The 19,614-nt window shown below is 32.9% G+C and overlaps 1 protein-coding gene across 3 annotated transcripts; it reads right to left on the bottom strand.

Annotated features, from left to right (window-relative positions):
* Positions 1-353: 353 nt before the first annotated feature.
* Positions 354-16,649, bottom strand: LOC126869359 (protein quiver). Of its 3 annotated transcripts, XM_050625761.1 has the most exons (7): positions 15,243-15,772; positions 11,801-12,057; positions 8,721-8,776; positions 7,865-8,014; positions 4,403-4,450; positions 3,833-3,979; positions 354-3,216 (listed from the first exon to the last, which is right to left on the bottom strand). In XM_050625761.1, exons 4-7 carry the CDS (start codon positions 7,887-7,889, stop codon positions 2,960-2,962), a joined length of 477 nt encoding a protein of 158 aa, XP_050481718.1. In that variant the 5' UTR covers positions 7,890-8,014; positions 8,721-8,776; positions 11,801-12,057; positions 15,243-15,772; the 3' UTR covers positions 354-2,959. The 3 variants fall into 3 exon arrangements, with proteins under 3 accessions (XP_050481718.1, XP_050481721.1, XP_050481720.1); XM_050625764.1 differs by lacking the exon at positions 4,403-4,450 and having other exon boundaries at positions 7,865-7,952; positions 15,243-16,649; XM_050625763.1 differs by lacking the exon at positions 4,403-4,450 and having other exon boundaries at positions 15,243-16,645.
* Between the last annotated feature and the right edge of the window lie 2,965 nt (positions 16,650-19,614).

Raw genomic sequence — 19,614 nt, 5'->3', positions numbered from 1 at the left:
ATTCGGTCAGCCCCGCGTTGCATTCGTCGGAATGGAAGGTTCTGTGTTCGGGTTATTGTTACTGAGCCGAGCCTCATTTTAGAAACAGACTTTCGTATTGATTAGAATATTAGAATTGTAACTTGAAATTACCGTACTTGAATTGTTTCTTGTATTATTTCCCAGATATCGTAAAAAGATTTTAATATTGCAATTATCGCTGTATTTAATATTGCAATAATTGAAATAATATATAATAAATATGTAGAATAAATTGAAATAATAGTTGTTGGAAAATTTTGAAACAGTTCGAACAAAATTTGTTCTATGTATATATATATATATATATATATATATATATATATATATATATATATATATATATATATATATAAAACAAATATATATATACATATACATACATATTTGTTTCATTTATTTTAAAGTCTGTTACCTGTTGAAGCATCGACTACGGGATTTTTAGTCTCTCACAAAAATTACTAACAACAGATTCATGCAAGTGTCATGCAAGGTGTTACTGCACGGCGATACGATAATCGCGGGACAGAGGAAAGGGGATAAGATCGTAACATGGATGGTAATACGCAATTTTAATCGGGCTGCAAAGCTTTCATCCAGAAGCCGTCCGTAAAGTTTCCTCTGCCTTTTCACTGTTAATAAAAGTGCTACAATCCATGCACTCGAATTCGCACTTTTCTACGTGTGGAACACACTCCTGCTAAATACGTGATTGTCGAACTCACTAGTGCTACTGTGGTACATCCCGCGCGCGCGTGCCTTTTAATGATCAATCTTATACATGATTCATTGTTAATCCTATAGCAAATTTCAATCGAGTCCCAATCAAATTTTTAATGAATTGATCCCGACCCCACCCATTCTGTAATTAAATCTAATCAAATAACCTTAAAGCCTTTGATAATATTCTATTATGTTACGTATAATTGAAAAAGTAAGAGAGAATAATTTGTTTGGAAATTGAAAAAGCACACGCCCGCGACTCAAGCAAGTCGAAAAACGTAGAGCTGGAAAATTCTGGTGTCGATGCTTGCCGGCTGCAGTCGTTGCTTTCTCATGACGTTGCTGACGGATGGACATGCCGAAACCATGCGGCCTGAACGTTGATCTACTTTAAGCTCCGTATACCATGGGCCATTCTCGTTCCACTGTCCTATGGTGCATGATGCGCGAAACACCGGTGTCTCGTTAAGAATGGCAAATGGGCAAACGTATAAAGGACGTTAGAGACATAGAACAGGGGAGGAAAAGTACGACAATCGTTACGACAATGTATAACAAGAAACAGAGAGTGGTTGAAGGTGCTGATAGTTCGTTTGTATGTGATATACAGAAACGATTTGTTCGACTGGATAAGAGTCAAAGGTGTGTGCATAGATATCGATGAATCACGATCGAAAGTGTTCAAAGAGAAACTAGTTACACATCTCAAATTTGATTATCTGTGATAAAAATCTTCTGAAAGTGCAAAGGATCTTCAATATATTATGAACTTGGTAATATTCTCGTAATCAATGATCATTTATAAAGTTACTTTTCAACGCTGAAATAGTGTTAAAGCATATAACGAGTTAATACGAAAATTGTCCATCAGTCGACCTCTATGCGCTAAAATAATGAATGTATATCGTGTTTCTCTTTCTCTCTGTGTCTCGATTATCCTCCGTTACTTGGAGATTTTCTTTGGGAAAGCAGTAAATGTGTGTTTGAGATAATACAATTAGAACACTCATTAGCTCCAAGATCTTGCAATGATCGAACAACGTTGCAAACAGTATACCTACGTTTCAAAGTTCTGAAGTTTCGTGATCCACGTTCGCTTAGATATACGACGAACTTGGTATGGAACATAGATAAACGGCAAGCCGATGGAAACTTTAAAAATGAAAGAAACATTCCAAAATACCACGACATAATGACGAATACTATTTCTTACGTATCGGGAGCAGCTCGATTCGGCCATCAAGATGCTTTGAGAGCTAGAAAACTTGATGCTTAAGACTTTGTAACGATCAATGACCATAAAAAAGTAGCAAAAAGTTCTAATTGTAAGATACATCAATACTGGAAGAAAAAACGAAAGAACTGATTGACAGGTGCAAGAATGGGATGGTCTCGATCGATTCTGGATTGCATGCAACAAAACTTCGTCAGAAAGGGATTCCCATCTCATTAGATTTTATCAAATAGAAACATTACCCGAACATACAATGAATTAAAGAACGCGTCTAAATTTTTACTCGCTTCAGGCTCAATTTTCTGATAGCTCGAATTTGATTTATCATTCTCCGTTTAATTTGTTCGAAAATTATAATACGAACAAACTGAAAAATCTATAATAAATTATCCGTTTATATCAATTGGAAAAGATCCATATTTTTTTTAAAATACGTACTATCTTCCAATAAGATAAATTTCACTTCGAAGCGAATTAAAATTGTCGTTAAAGATACCATCGCAAAGGTATAGGAAACATTTTGGAGGGGCTATGAATCAAGAGGAAGAGCGCGTGGCAAAATCGAGAGTGACAGAGAATCGGATGATTTATCTACAGAGAACACGGTCGAGATATTTCGTTAAGATTTATGCCGAAGAAAGGATCAGGACGAGCGAGAGTGCAAAATTCTTTGAAGAGAAGAGAATATGGATCGTCGATTCTCAATTCATGAATTGATTCACAAAAATTGAAATGTACGGTTAAAACGGTCTGACACGATTAATCGATGATTGATCGATTCCCTTCTCTTTCAAGGAACACGCAGCTCGTGTCTTACCTTCCTGGTTTGGTACGAACGTGAAAAGAAACACAACGTGTTCCGTGTTATCCAACCGGTACGTGACTGGTGAGAACCGCTCGTCTCGACGAGAGTTCAAGTCGCTGGCTAAAACTAAAATTCTACGAAGGATATGATCACTGACAGGTGAATCGAATAAATCAGTGTTATACGTCGTGACCATTGCAACGTTCTACAAAGCAAGCTGGGGCTCCTAAGATGACCGAGCGTAGTACAAGGATCGTCAAGAGGATCAGCAGGAGTGTAGGATTCGAACACGAGGTCGGAGACACACGATTGCACATATCCTCCTCACAGAAGCACATGTGACCAGTGCCGGTACTTTCCATCATGCACACGTGGTCCACCATGAATAAATTTATTTGTAGTTGCGAAGTGCAGGTCCGCCTCACGCTCTCATATGCTACGAACAGACGAAAAAAATACGAATAATTATTATATATTTAGAAATTGTATATACGAACAAAATATAACGTGATTTACAAATTTTAAATTGTGAAATAAATATTATTTTGATATAAAAATAATTATATACATCTATAAATTGTATATAAATTATCCTAGAAGGATTTTAGAATAATTGGAAATAATATCGTAAAATAAGAAAGCTTAAAGAAGAGAATTATAGAAGCGTGTGTAGCAGGAGCTTAGATTTTCTTAGAGTTGTATAATTACGAAATAAATTATTTGAAACTCTTCCTTGTTCCAAACCAACGCTTTTAGTTAAAAATATCGGGCTCGTAGGCGTAATAATGTCAATATTGCTTATTAAAGCTTCATGGAAAATGATTATCAGTATTTACAAGGAATCTTGGATAATTATTTTGCAAATATCTTGAAATTTTTTTTCCTATTTGTTTTACTTTTCTTATTGAGAAAAAGGTTTAATTGTTTTCACAAAAGGTATATGAAATGGACATTTAAAGAAATGAAATAGAGAAAAATATAAAGAACACAAAGAAAATTATCGCACGAGTGGAAAGAGTGAAAAGATGAAGAAGTGAAAAGGAAGTACTTACGTGACTTGGCGTTGCGAACCATTTTCACGCAACAGCCATGGCAAGTCATGAGAGGTGGTTGATCCCTTGGAAGTGCGGTGTAATTAAAAGGATCCTTGCATCTGAGATCCGTCCATGAATCGCATTCGTAGCAATAAATAGAACGAGCTGTAAAATATAACTGTAATAAAGCGCGCCATTCATCTATCTTCAAACTTCAAAATGAATGTAGACGAATATGGTAAAATATTAAGCGGCATAAGTATCATTACTTTTAACAAAATCAACTTCCTTGAAATAGTACTGTAGAAAATATACTTCCTTGAAATAGTACTGTAGGAAATATAGCCGTAAAGAAAAAATTACGTTAAATTCGCGAACTAAATGTATTAAACAGAAATCAAATTATGAGCAGGGACAGCGTACAATTAATTTATATATCAATCTTATGCAACTAAATTGCAAAGAAAAAAGAAAAGGAAATAAAAATAGTGGGGAGAATGAATCTTCAGACAAGAAGCCCTGCGGAATAACGTCGACAGATAACGATGGCAAGAAGGATACTGAAGTGAAGCTGGTTTGATCACTCACTCTGGCACTCCGCGCGACAGACGGTGGCAACCGCGAGTACAATTGCCGCTGAAACGAAACATTGGCCATTGCTTTAGAAGATAAAAAGAATAATTTTAACTGTGGATATCTACGAAATGATAATCATGAACAACAGAAACAAAAGGGTGCACACTGCTAGGTCTACCCACTATATTGTTCTTACTACTACTACTACCTTCGCTATTTGCAACGACATTCATCGTCATGATTGCATTCTAATTTCACTCGTGACTACGAATACATTAGAATATCTTGATATCTAAATATTTTATTATTTGCGCGATTAACGATATCGAATAGTTAAATTTTCTTACAATTGACAATATCGTTTGAGATATTTCACATTTTTGGGTTGTTAATCCTTTCTTTTTGTTTTCTATCGTTCGTCTACTAGATGATAATTGCTTAATGAAATTTTGATTCTAGTTACGCAATTTTGAACATGATTAAAATATCTAGATATCTCGATGAACGAAATTTTAATTGAGGTAGTATAAGAATTTTAATAGTTGATCTAAAGTATTATTCATGATACGAATTTTTCAATGTTGCTCTTTGGATTTATGTTGTTCCCTGTCAAATATTATAACTATAAGATAGGTTTCGATGTGAAATATATGGTCATTAGTTTGGAAACACGTGAACTCTAAACTCGACCCGTACTCATAGAAATAGAATAGGTTAATAGTTTACGACATACTTATAGTACTTTCTTGGCGTTTCGTGCTATAAAATAACAACGATAGGAACACGTTCTCTCACGTATTGTATTCTCTGTTTTTGAGTTTAAGTTTCAAAAAGTCACACGAAAATTGTTTCTTTATAGAAATGTTAAAATATACAAATGATGAAATGTATTTTTCATTCTAGTTCCATACCTTCCACTATGCAGGATGACTTTGTTGTAGCATGTGTGGGAAGCATGTGATTAACGACAATGACCATTCATCGAAACTTCTGTCGCTTTTTACCAACTTTAAAAACTAACAGGTACGTACCTCGTGCACAGGGGCAGCGATCGTACGCGTGAATACTAGTTTAATTAATTCTAGAATACCGTTTTTACATAAACCTATGTACAATACATATATCTACGAAAACAATAACATGAAATGAAGTTACATAATCACTATATATTGTTGACGATAAAAGTACTCTTCAATGTCTTATTCAAACAATAGTTTCATATTTAGTAATACCTAATAAAATGTATAAAACGTTTACATGGCATTTTTCAAATTTCATAATATTCAATTTATGTAGGAATTGAAAGATTGTTATTAATTTTCCATAAACAAACCGGATATTTAAATCCTTCTCATTCGAATTTGTATTTTTATTGAAAAAAGATTCAAAGTTTTATTTGACCCAATTAGCAAATAACAAGTACATATTTTATTTTTAGATTTTTTCAAAACCTTAGAACATAAACGAAATTACACTTGAACATGAATGACCCAGTTTGCCTACGAAGTATGCTTCGTTTGAACGTTTACTGTATGAACTTATACTTCACTTTTATGAAGTGAATATATTTGCTTACAGAGAGATAAAATATAAATTCTTATGTACAGATGTATGTATATATATATGTCGGAGATGAAAGGACATCGGGGCCTTTCTTTTGGAATGTTTGGGAAGATCCCCAATACTTTAGTCCCGACTTTTTATTATAGCTGTACTTAAATAATAAAACTGAGAAATATGTTGTTTATGATTTAATCCGAGTATGGGTGCTCGAGATTTGTGGCAGTGGGCTTGGGCTCGAAGTGACATAACGGGTCGCTGAACGTAGCTACGGTCACGGGAGAGACGTGTACCTAACAGAAGTATGAAGTAATTATATAGTTCTCCTTAAAAACAAAGATTGAACCGTGGGTACAGAGAGGTACCCGTACAGAGAGGTACGAAGAGGAGTATATAAGGGCAGTTCCACTTGGACTGACATTCAGTCAGACAAGTTCTACTTGTACTGTGGACAAGTACGTTAAGTCACACCAGAATCGTGGATCAAATTGCATTCGTCATCCCGTTGACCGTGGATTCGTTATCGAACCTAAATTCATTGTCATCGACATCTCGATTATAAAATCATCGCTATTACTCGTTAAACTCTGTAATAATCACATTTGTATCAGTAAGTATTATCTATAGCACATAACAACAATGGCCAATTCACGTGAAGATTCATTATACGTCCCTAACTCTAATGAGAACCCGACATATATATGCGACGATTTTCGTCCACGAGACGTTCTCGAACTAAATGAAACGGAGAACGTCTTATCATAATAACGAAAATAGACGTGTACTTCATCGGAGTGGAAGAAATTGAGAAGGAAGATACTTTTATCAACGACTACGACTCCTGTATGTCCACCTTTATCTACACTAATCACAGGCTTCTGTCGCTACTTTCCCCTCTGCTTTTCGTCGTCTGCACACTCACCCCGAGCAGCGCGCTTGATTGTCTCCAAAACAATCGATAAAGCACGTTCCATTCGTATTTAACTATTCAGGCACAGTTACTGTTTCGAGGGAGTAAAGGCTTTAGCAGACTCGAACGGTGTAAAGCGATGAATAACACAGTATAAGAATAGGTTGCGAATTTTCTCTTGTTTGTCCTTTATTTCTTTCTTCGATCCGAGTTCTAAGAACTCATCAGATTATAAATACAATCCACGATGGAGAATAGTGAATTGTATTAAAGCGCTAAAATAGTTTTGCGTATGCATCTTTTTTAATATTTGTTTCTTTACGATTTAATTTATCCTTAATTTATCCACACCCTCGATGTGATTGAACAAAATATGAAATTTTTTAGGAAGCCAATATCAGGAAAAATATTGTTTATATATACATTAATGTTAATTTACGAACAATAAATGTTATTTTTACAATTACTATATTTATAGACGAAATATAGCCTACCTACTATTATTGCTGTAGGCTGTATAAATTAAACGAGGATACACTTACTAGCATCGCAATCAGTGCAATTAATATACAACCTCCATTACGATATAACAGCTATACAATTACAAAATACTATTATTTAGAATGCCATGTTCATTTCAAATGTTAATGTACAACCAACAGGTGGAACAGAAAGTATTCTCCTTAGAAAATCAAAAAAGACAATCAATTTGTAGGAGATATAACTACAACAGGGAATTCAGCTATTACAGTAAATGTAGATTTGAAACAACTTTAACAACACAGTTATATGAAAAAGATGTAACAAGTCGTAATAAATTTTCGCTCAAGTCCGCGCGTAAGTTTTCGTGTTTTTTTATTTGTATGTATGTTTACACAACGTGTCTGGGATTTTGTTTACAAAAACACCATAAATAAAGAACGTGGCTTAATCTCTGCTTTCTTTCGTCTGGTAAAAGGAGTTATACAATAAAAAGAAACAGACATTTTTTTCGCAAAACTCACCCACTATCAAGTGATTCAGCGACATGTTTTTTGGCGATGGTTCCTTCTTACTTCCGATCCAAATTCATGCCGTGACACGAGCTTACTCCTACAGTAGGAATGCAGGTCAGACGCGATTCACGGAATTGCATTCGTCCGTTAGGCAATTTACTGGAACAGAAGGGACAAATTTCAAAATCTCGACAGGTATGTTTCTTATTTATCATTAACTAGTGGCCGCTAATAATCGAGGGACAAAGCATAATACAGCTGAAATAGAATCGCCGCATTTAGAAAATCAATATCTCGAATGGATCTATGGATTCCACAGCGTTGTAAAATTACGGAAACTTTAAGTTAATAATTACGTCGTTTGGCCTCGAAATATGAAACGTGAACCGTGTCAAGAAGATACAGAAAACGATGTTCTAAAAAAAGAAGCCAAGCTATTAAGTTGGTGCATACGAAAATGTATCTGGAATAAAAATTTTAATATGCAAATAGTGACTAATCCAATTTCATTATACTAGGCTAATAAGAATTATAAGCCCAATTACTGATCTACTAATTCCGTTGTTTTATAATAAGCCTGAGAATAAACATACATACATATATATACATATATATATATATTTCAAATAGATATGGATATAAATATTCTCTGATATATGCTAGTAATTAGAAGTAAGTAGTATTTAGGTCAATATATTCCGCTTTTCTTGCAATCTTGCAGCAATGCGGTATGTAACTGAGCCAAGAAATCACTGCATATTCTCGTTTTACGAATTCGTAACCTTGGCTATTTAATATTTTATCAGATATCTTTCGTATGCAAGGAAGTACGTTATGCGTATCAAGAATTTGTGTATGTGTTTACCTTCACGTAATGTCATGCGAAAAATAGCAGATAGTAGAATAATTGATTCCGCTAACCTATCAAAAAAAAAAAAAAAATAAATAAATAAATAAATAAATTTTCCTTATCTAATCTATAATTATAAATAGCTTCCATAGTAACATAGCCGAGTACTCATGCACAGTACTTTTAACACTAAACCTACCAGTTTATTTGTCAAATTGACCGCTTTCAAACTTCTGCATAAATTTAACCATATTTAAACGTTATCATATCGCTTTATAATTTCTGACTTTTCCTAAAACATGCATACAATATATTTTTCGGTATTTACTTTTAGTTTGCTTTTTTCTTTTCTAAGAAGGAATTGTATTTTGCCTTGCCTATCGCGGGCGGTCAATTTGACCAACCGATAAAATATTTTAGTTACTCTTAAAATAAATGCAATCAGTACAAAAAAAGGCTATTTCAAAGTCAGATGACAAACAAAATCAGTAATAACAAATAATAACAACTGTTACGCTCGTAACTTTATCATAAATTATAATCCATCCCTCGATCAAGATGGCCACCAGCTGTCAACACGTATGAATTCAGGCCTATAATAATCCTAACCGCCATAAAATTTAGCATTTTTTACAGTCCATTGTAACAAACATTTTGAAAGTCGAGAAGTTTCTTAGGATTATCACTCATTGCGATAAAACACGGGAAAAGCGGGTTTTTCCTAACTCCATACTCGAGTAACCGTTGGTGAAGAATGGCCAATACTCATCAATATTTTCTTATAAATATCATCGTCACAGATCATATTCTTACTTGCTATCGTCCAGATTACATCTTTCGACCTTTCGACCAGAATACATTACAGTTTGTTAGTCAATCAGCTGACATTTAACCTTGTTATCTCTAAAACTCAGATAGGAAGCATCTCAGAGCGTTTTGCGTAAAATTGTTATAAAAGCAAAAGTAAAGCATATCAAATTTGACAATAATTTTGTACTCCGTACATGGAGTTATTCTGTGATAAATATTTACCCTAAAATGTTACGACTTTTAAAAAAAATTATAGAAAAAAAAGTAACGGACATAGAAGAAGACTGTTCAGTATGCGATGAACAAGAAACTTCAGCAACTGAAGACTGCATGGAAACATATGAAAAGCTGTTTACAACCAAATCAGAGTTGAATATTATTTATAAATAAGCGTTTACGTCCAGGGCAAAAAGGAAAGAAATTATCGTTGACAGCAAAGAGTGAGACTGATGTAGAGAATCAACGTATCGAAACTGGGCCCGATGGGACAGTTTGGAAAGAAATAGATGCAAGTCCCAAACCTGGCAGGACATCAATTTATAATATTTTTAGGGATACGCTAAACGACATATAATGAAAGGACAAATAGAGACGGCATTTCATCTTATCATTGATCACCGTATAAGAGATCATATAATAAAATGTATGGAAGAAGCATTTAGAGTATTGGGGATTAAGAGGGAGTTAGATGCAACAAAACTAGATGCATTTATTACTCTGCTATATCCCCGAGGTGCATGTCAGGCAAAGAATTTAGATGTTTCATATTTGTGGAATAAAATTTGGAGACCTGCATTTTTTCCAAAAACAATGAGCAGGAATGACTTTGCTGAAATTATGAGGTTTATACGATTTGATAAGAAGAGCGAAAGAAGCCAACGTTTACGAACCAATAAATTTGCAATGCTATCTATAGTATGAGGCCGATTTATAAAGAATTCACAAAATTGTTATAAACCTGGTGCATACATTACTTTTTTATATATAGAATCGCGGGAAAACCATGCAATAAAACTATCAATAAGTTTAGATTCATTACTACAAAAAACTTGTCAAGTAAGAAATTGTAAAGGTTACAAAATTACGAAAATTTGTTTAAGATGCGGGAAATATGTATGCGGCAAATGTACATTTGATAATAAGATAATTTGTAAAAAATGTAGCGAAGTTGAATAAGATATATCTCTATATAAATAAAAGTGTAATTTTTTATTTAAGTCTATAATTGAAATTAAACAAAAGTAAATTTCGACGAAACTTAATGAAAGTTCATCATTTTATATACATTTAGTTATAAATTAACCATTATCTAAGTTAAATCATAAAAACTGTTACTTCTTTAATCATCGGTCATTTTGACCGCACACGGTAGAAATAGGTATACACGAAGTGTCAGTAGGTTTAGTGTTAATATCGCACAAAATTAAAACAGGCGATGCAGGATTTTTAAAAATCACGGGTTGATCAAACAAAAATTATCATAAATTACTCTCAAATAATATCATATCACATTACATATTACTATTAAATAACGTGATTTTATTATTCCCGTATTGACTATGTTGTTTGAAACTTGCTTTTAATTGAATTGTGCACCCAGTCTGTAACACAGTTCAATAAGGAAGATATTATTATATCAGAGAACAAGAAAGAAATTCCTAAAAAGCAAGACAAATCTTCGTACCTGCTCTAAAATACGCAGAATAAGATAAATTACGTGACGGAATCAAGTGCTTTTTGGAGTTTTGCTGTAACAAGTCCAGCCATATCAGAATGAATAAATAACAAGCTTAACGAGCTTAATTATCCTGTAAGCAATTTATCATCAAAGTTTCGCGCCTCCCCAACTTTCTATGCAAGCTTCTAATAATTCTATATATTCTACGATGCAAACATTAAAATTAAAATACTACAATTCTGCCCTTAGCTAAAATATCCTATATTTTATTATAAATATTCTATATCTAATATTTTTTTATTTTTCAAGATATTGAGATATTTGTTATATGCTATAGAAACTGTCACGGAATAATATTTAAATGTTTGAATGTAATGAAAAAGAATGTGAGAGATGGTACAAAGAAAGCGGTTAAACTTCAATTTTCATCGATTTTGAAATCGTAAATGTAGGAATTTTTAACTACGGAAGGCAGAATTATATTATAAAACGAAATTACGTCAATTATAACAGACATTAGAAATATAAACCTATTTAAGAAAAGTTAAACTAGGAAAACTCCACAAGGTATACAACACAAATTTCAGAAACCAGCAATATGATTTACCTCTGTGATATATTGACGAAAATTTTTGGCCGTTTGTGACGTACAAAAAAATAATTTTCGAAGGACAACTATAAACTGTCACACGCTAAACGAATGCGTGACGTTTTATAGTTTCGTATGTATGAATTTGGCATTCATCGTATCTTCTGCCACAGTGTTGTCGTTTCATCTTCTTGCCATACTCCTTGTCCGTACATCGAACAATACTACAACCTTCTTCTTACGTCACCGTACTTGATCATCATAGGCCAACGATCCTGAAATAATTTCAAGCGAAAAGATTCGACGTTTCCAATGGATCGTCTGAGAACGAACGATCGTCAATGCTTAACGAGGGACGATGAAAATCAGAGACTTGTAAGCGCGCATATCGCGACGCGTGAATCGTCGAGATAAAAAGGAAAACTGCAATCTTGATTAAACGAGATATTCAAAATGTTGCACGAACGTAAAATTTAACACGTTAAATTCCACGGGGGTCACCGGTAACCGGCGCACCAAGATTAGAAGAAATACATAATTTGAACAAATGTCAATAATTATAAATTTTGTATTATTACCATCGTTACTACAATGGTGTGACGAAATTAATGCAGTATAAAACATATATAAGATGGTTGAAAACCGCGTTTATTAGACACTAAGATTTACAATTCAAGTGGTTGCTTATTTGCACAGCTTATTTTAATTCATTTCTTAAAAAATATTGGCAAATGTAGAGAAAATGAAAATAGTTTTCTTTAACTGAAGGTTGATTCTAACAAATACGACGAAAATTGTTGTGTGATAAAAATACACGCCATCTTATCGCGCCATTGCATACAAAGTTACACGTAATTATACAAACAATGCAAACGTGGGTCACGTAACATACTCACTTCAAATAAATGGTAAGTTTTCTATTGTATAAAAGAGTGTTTTTGTTCTGTTTCGAAATGTGATGACCATTAGATTTGTTTAGGTGCAGCTGTTTCTGAAATCTCCTTGTTTTCTTACAGGAAGCTACACATTCCTGTATATACCGTTCGATGCGTTTTTTAATTATCTACAAAGAAGTGTTAGGGTACTTGGATTGAGAAATAATTAGTTTAGAAGATATTTTCACTTTAATTTATTAAATTTAATGTATGGGAGACAAGGAAAGGACAATAAAACAGTACTTTTATGTTTATGTATTTGTCTTTCATAAGTTAAATTTGACAAATTAAAGTTAAAATATCTTTTAAAGTAATCATTTTTCGACCCAAATATCCTAATACTTTTTTTTAGAAAACTAAAACATACATCGAGCAGTGTATCAAAAAATTTATAGTTCCCTAAAAAAGAAAAAAGATAAAGATCATCCTGAGATTTCGAAAATGCCTTCACCTAAACAAATCCAGTGAACATTTTTCATACAACAAATAACCTACGAGTTATTTGATGTGAGCATGTTACATGACTCATGTATACTATTGCATACTATTTTGTATTCCTGTATACTATTTTGTTTTTATTAGTAAAAAGGACAAAGTTCTTAAAAAAGGATCCGTTAAGGTTCTTGTCATTTTCGATTTTCTTAATTTAACAAGGAGTAATGTACAACATCATTTTTTTCAGAAAAATAAAAGTTCATTATTTTTTTCCTTAATAAATGCCTGAAGAGATTCGTTTCTGGAGAAATTAAATAAAGAATAATATTATTACACTGTATACCTTTTTTATTCCATTTATTATTCATTACTACTACTATTTTATTTCATAATCTGGTAGAAAAGATCTGCGTAAAAAAATTGTTATTGATTATTTGAAAAAATACTTGTGCTTTTACGTAATTTAAAACGCGAAATAAGATAAGTAGCTTGTGTTCGTACATCAATAAGCTTTGCGTCTATATAAATTTGCATAACTTAAACGCACTAGTGGTATAGAATTTCATATAATGCTTCAAATCTCTGTGTGCGACAAGGCAATTGATCAGCATATATGTATACGGCGATCGATTAAACGGCTTGATATCACACACATATAATGTTTGCATGAAAACAAATGAAATGGCCGTTTGATGTATGAAATGCATAATGGAAAATGTTCATGAAAAAATATACAATGCACATAGTATAGTGCGCACCAAATATTTTGCACAAAGAAAAACAATGATGGAACGAATCGAATCTTCGAATCTTTTTATAAATTCATTACGTGCAATGTTAACAACCTTGGCATGTTGGTATTAAAAAATCAAGTAAACAATCAATCGAATGAATAAACAATAAAGCAATAAACTTTCTCTTGGACCCAACTGTATCGACAACGATTAAATTTTAAGCATTTATTGCTCTAAATTTCACGAAATTTATCAATCTTTTAAAGCGAACTCTAAAAACTGATTTTGATGTTTTGCTGAATAATTAATATTAAGGATATATTTATAATACGATATTTAAGGTATTAGTAATTAGAAATTAGTAAAAATTAGTCACGATGTATTTTCTTTGATGTAAATCGAGATCAATTTACAAAAATCGAAAGAAGATTTTCATAGTTTCTCGAAATAAAAAGCTAACAATTAGCAAGACAATGCGATAAGTTGTCTAGATCAAGAAGTGAGAAAGTAAACATCGTAATATTTCCTGGTAGTTTTAATACCGCAACCATAAACTTGGATTTTCACAGGTTTCAATCGCTTTCAGAGGCTTCAACATCTGCTGCGTAAAAGTACCACCGCATTAAGGTTGAATTGTTATTCATAATATAAAACGAAGTGACATTTTCCTTACATAAATATATGATAACAACCCGCTATGCTGATCCAGTTATTTAAACAGTACATGAAACGTGAAGTGCAACGTCGTGAATCTTTTTCATTAATGTCAATTTAAATAGACAAAGCGTGCAATGATCAAACATTTACCCTCGCGGTCAAGCGTTGGGCGACTGACGGACGAAAGAAAACGCGTTTTATTTTAACAAAAAAGAAATATGACTAAGAAAGTGCGTAATAAACGAAGTTACGATTAGTGCGACGTGTTTTCGTTAAATTCAACGTTATGAGATGTAACAATTATCTCAGTAGCGTCTTTTAAATAACAAAAAATCCAAGTAAAAAGTAACGAATCAATTACGCCGAGGAGAGGGGGGAGGGAGCAACGGAGTGGAGGGCAAAGGCACAGCTTAAAGCCGCGCAAATTGATATTACTTTAAAATCGCATAAAGAAATAAAACACTAGCTATCGACAAACAAAACAACGTGCGCATAATTTCAGTATTCCTGGTTCTACACAAACTTAACATAATACGTTACGAATATTACAAAAATTTCAATCGTTCACATAAAGAATTTTTACGTATTTCGACGAGAATCAATTGTCCTTACAGGCAATCACAAATAAGCCAAACATGAAGGAACATTTCTCGATAGTAATCTTAAAACTGTACGTTTTATACCCTCGTCAATACGTACACAACTCATAAGAAGATCTGGAATACTCAACCGTACAACGAAACCGGAAACTCGTCGAAGAACAGAAGATTAGGAACCGAAGATCACCAGTTTCCAAGAGTTGCTTGGTCACCGTCACTATCGTCGATTAATCGGTGTTTCTCGGTAATTTGTACGATCACTGCATCACCAGCATGGCGGTGGACGATTCCACATACGGGATGGACGGTGCGATGTAAGCAGGTGCAATGATTGCGACTACGCTAGCGCGTTTGAGCGCCGGGAAGCATCGTGGCACGGTCTGCGAAGCGCCACCCAAGTCGCGCAATCGGATAGAAGCGAAGTGCGGATCCAGGTCGATCAATATGACGGGTCAGCAGTCGTTGCCTCGTGTTCATGTTGCGGCAACCACACTGTGGTTGAGGGAGGGAACGCCACGTTTGCGCCGTAGAATCTAAGCTTCGTGCGTTTCATCTCCGTCAAACACGTGCATGCGTATTGTCATGAGCAATTTTCGGATCATTTGAATATGAATCCTTCCATTAAACGAGAGATAGAGTTTTGTTCTTTGCTATAGTGCTTCGAGTCAAATATTAATAGAAGTAACTTGTATAGATTGATTTGCGTAAATGTGTATTTTAGTGATATAAATATTCGTTTTGTGAAATATTTCTGTTCAATTGATTTGAATAAGAATGTATACATTGTTGAAAGTTTTAGTTTACTCAAACGAGGAAGATTATTTATTGTTTCGTTATACTGATCAGTATAGAACGAACGTATTTATTGTTGAGAAAATGTTTGTCAAATTATTTTCGATGTTTGTATCTTAATTATCACAAGGATTATTCACAAAGTAAAAATTGATTTTTAATATTCAGATAATAAAAATAGTCTTTTGCATTAAAAACTATGGCTTAAGAAATTTAAACTCCAGCGAATAGGAACGGAAGAGAATCATATATTAAATTAATAGTTTAAAAAATGAACAGTTGTTTATGCAGTCAGGATGCATTACAATTGGAGAACATTAAGTATGTAGTATGTAATAGGTTCTGCGCGAGATCATCATACCAATTAATTATATCATAATACAGTTGAAGAAATACATTCTATACCTCATTTGCAAGATATTCTGTTCTATACTTTATTTCTAATTTCATAGAGAAATTTAGTTTCAATTCGAACCACTATTATACTGAATCGATAACGTCGCATGCGAAACGAAAATGGTAGGCGGAGTCAGGTGATCGCCAAAATGTGAATTACGAAAAAGCGATGAATGTTACATCTATTCTGTACCTCGTCGGTGTTAATATATAAATAAAATAGAGAATTATATGATAAATTACCAGCTGATAGAAAATTACTTCATTGACCAAGGAAAAAATAAACGTAACATTAAAAATGGAGCTCTGTCTTACGTTCTGGAATACCAATCTCGAAAAGAATCAGAGTATCTTTCACGCCTCTACAATTTATAACGTTGTTATAAATATCGCGACGCGACGATTGAAAATCTGTTTGAACCATAGGTTTAAATGCGCTCCGTTCATTCAAGCAAAACTTTAGTTAGTGCTTGATAAATAATAAACCTCTTAAATAAACCTCTTGGCATTAAATTTATTTATCTGAACATTAAATCTATTATTTTTGTTACAAAATTTATAAATTATATCCTTGATATCTTTATATATCTATCTTCATTTATCTTTTTATATTTATATCTTACCATCAATTAAAAATAATTATGCTCTTAATTTATAGCAATTATACTGTTAATTGAAAATAATTGTACTATTAATCTGAAACAATACTATTCATTCGTAACAATTAAATTAATGATTTATTTTACCTTTAATTTATTTTTAACTCTAATATTAATTAAATCTTCGAAATCTTTGAAATGTTATTTTATTTCTACTTAATTTTATTTCAGTGCAATATTTAATTTTTCATTTAACTACTTCATATAAAGTCAACGCCAATGCAAAGTGTAACTATTGAGTGTTTGTGGCAAAAGAGTCAAAAAATGAAACCGTGTTCATGGATTTGAGGTAGGAAATGTAATCAAATTGAAGGCAACGGGGTCTCGTTATACATTTATGCGTGCTATAATTAATATGTCACATGGTTTAGTTCCTTCGGCGATGAGTTATATGATTATTTGAATTAACATACTAGCTTAACTCTCATGAGTTCTATCACACCCGTATACTCTTCAATAAGTAATAATTTTCGATATTAGTTCCAAATTAGACACATATATTTTTGATACTGAATGCTGTCAGGGTTACGAATTATTGTACGATGTTTGTAATGATCGGTGTAATCATTGTGTGGAAGATGAATGTTATGTGGCGCGTGCTTTCCTTCTAATTTATAAAGATTTATGTAAGCGCTGCCTGAGAGATGAATGTTGCGCATTTTGGGCTAAGAAATATCTATCTTTTTACGTTATCTCATGGAATAGAGTCAGAACTCAATATTCTTGTTAACGGCTTGAATGTTGAGATTTATGTGTAATGTTGTACAAATTATTGGCAGATATCATACTTAGTCACCTCCTCGTGATGAGACCTGGTAATTGATACTGTTCTCCAAAGATTAATTTTTACATTATTTTTATGCCAATCGATTCATCTTTGAAAAACGATACCAAACTACGCAACCTATAATCTAGTCTAGATTATCCAAAATTCTTTTCGGAGTCTTTTGATGATCTAGATTGGACTAATGATTCATCGTGAGATGCCGTGGTATGCGGGCGTTTAGTTAGATATACCTTACAATTAGAAAATTATAAACCGCGTTGCCGCGTTCGGTAGCGTTAACTGACATTTAATGCAACTGGCAATAAGCTTCACTTTCGGCTAACCTGCTATGTGCGAGAATACTGGCATGGGAGAGGATTAAAGTTGTTCGAAAGTAAATTAACAATATGTAATGATTTATTCAAATCTTACTCGATTTCGATATTGACAATTGACTGACAGACTGACGGATATAAAATTCTTCGATTGACAAAATGATGATTCTTCGATAGACAAGATGATAACTAACTCTTCGATAGACAATGGTAATTATTCGGTTGACGAACGGTAATTAATATACTGACTTCTCTAAGTCGCTACATTTATTTATATCTATCGGAGATGAAAAAAGGTCTTTCTTTTGAAAATGTTTGGGAAGATCCCCAACGTTTGTTCAACTGCCGACTTTGTTTACAATTTAAATTGTCTTAATATCGTTATAAAAACATAATTAGATAAATATAAAAACATAGTTAGATAAGTTTTCGCAAGATATAGCTTATAGCGGCTTTAACTGCCTTTCGCTTCAAGTACTGTAAACACGGTTTCAAATAAACGTTTTAAATTACCTTGATTTGAAAGAAATTACCAATTTTACTTTCGCGCTACGGATCGCGCGGGGCGCGGGACGTGACAGTGTGTGTTTTAATTTTAATTAATTTTAAAATAAACATATGTATCTAGACTAAGTCCATTGTGCGCACTTATTCTACAAAAATACATTGTCTAACTTAGGGTAAAAAGCTAAAAGCTCCTTTATCCAATTCTTTTAAATATTATATTATTAAATAGAACAATTGATTTAATAGAGTATTTATAATTTCATTTTTTAAATTTTGCCCTTTGATACGAAAGGCTGCCAATAGAGCTGCGATCTAGTATACTTTAATTTAAGTGGGTTTTAGTTCTAAGATCTAGATTAAATTAATTTCAATCCTTATTACTGGATGGCTAAGGACGGCGAAGGATGGTGATGATGGTCTTATTGTTAGTTTTAGACCCTAGTTTTAAGCCTTACTTTCAAGTCTTACTTTTAGTTTGCATCGTTAGTTTTAAACATTATTGTTTAGTTTTATTTTTAAGTCGCGTCGTTTGTTTTAAACCTTAGTTTTGGTATATGTATTTGTGAAGACAGAATATTTCATTGATATATTATGAATTTATCCATAGAAGTAAGATTTTTGTGAACTTTTGCTCTTTTCATTGGTCTTTTGCTTGTTCCATTGAGCGTAATTTGTCCGCCTGAGTTATCAATAAATTGTCTTGCAAGTTTCTGATTGTAAGTCAAACTATTTGATAATATATAATTAATAATTAATCGGAGAATACGAAGATGAAGATAGGAGAGATTAGAAAATTCATTTTTATGCTTCAGATATATTAAATTACGATTTCACTTGAAATTAATTAAACGAATCATTTAACTATCATTGTAAAGTTATTTGTTATTTTGATAGCGTGTAATGCTTTCTGAAATATTGTAGGAGGATAGAGTTCTATACTTCGTTGCGGTTATAGGATATCCTGTTCTATATTTTATTTATAATTTCATACAAGACTGCAGTTTTAATTGAAACCAG

Source organism: Bombus huntii, chromosome 9 (assembly GCF_024542735.1).
Source record: "Bombus huntii isolate Logan2020A chromosome 9, iyBomHunt1.1, whole genome shotgun sequence".
Taxonomy (NCBI): domain Eukaryota; kingdom Metazoa; phylum Arthropoda; class Insecta; order Hymenoptera; family Apidae; genus Bombus; species Bombus huntii.
Note: the sequence above shows the minus strand (reverse complement) of the source record. Positions and strands in the feature narration are given on the sequence as shown.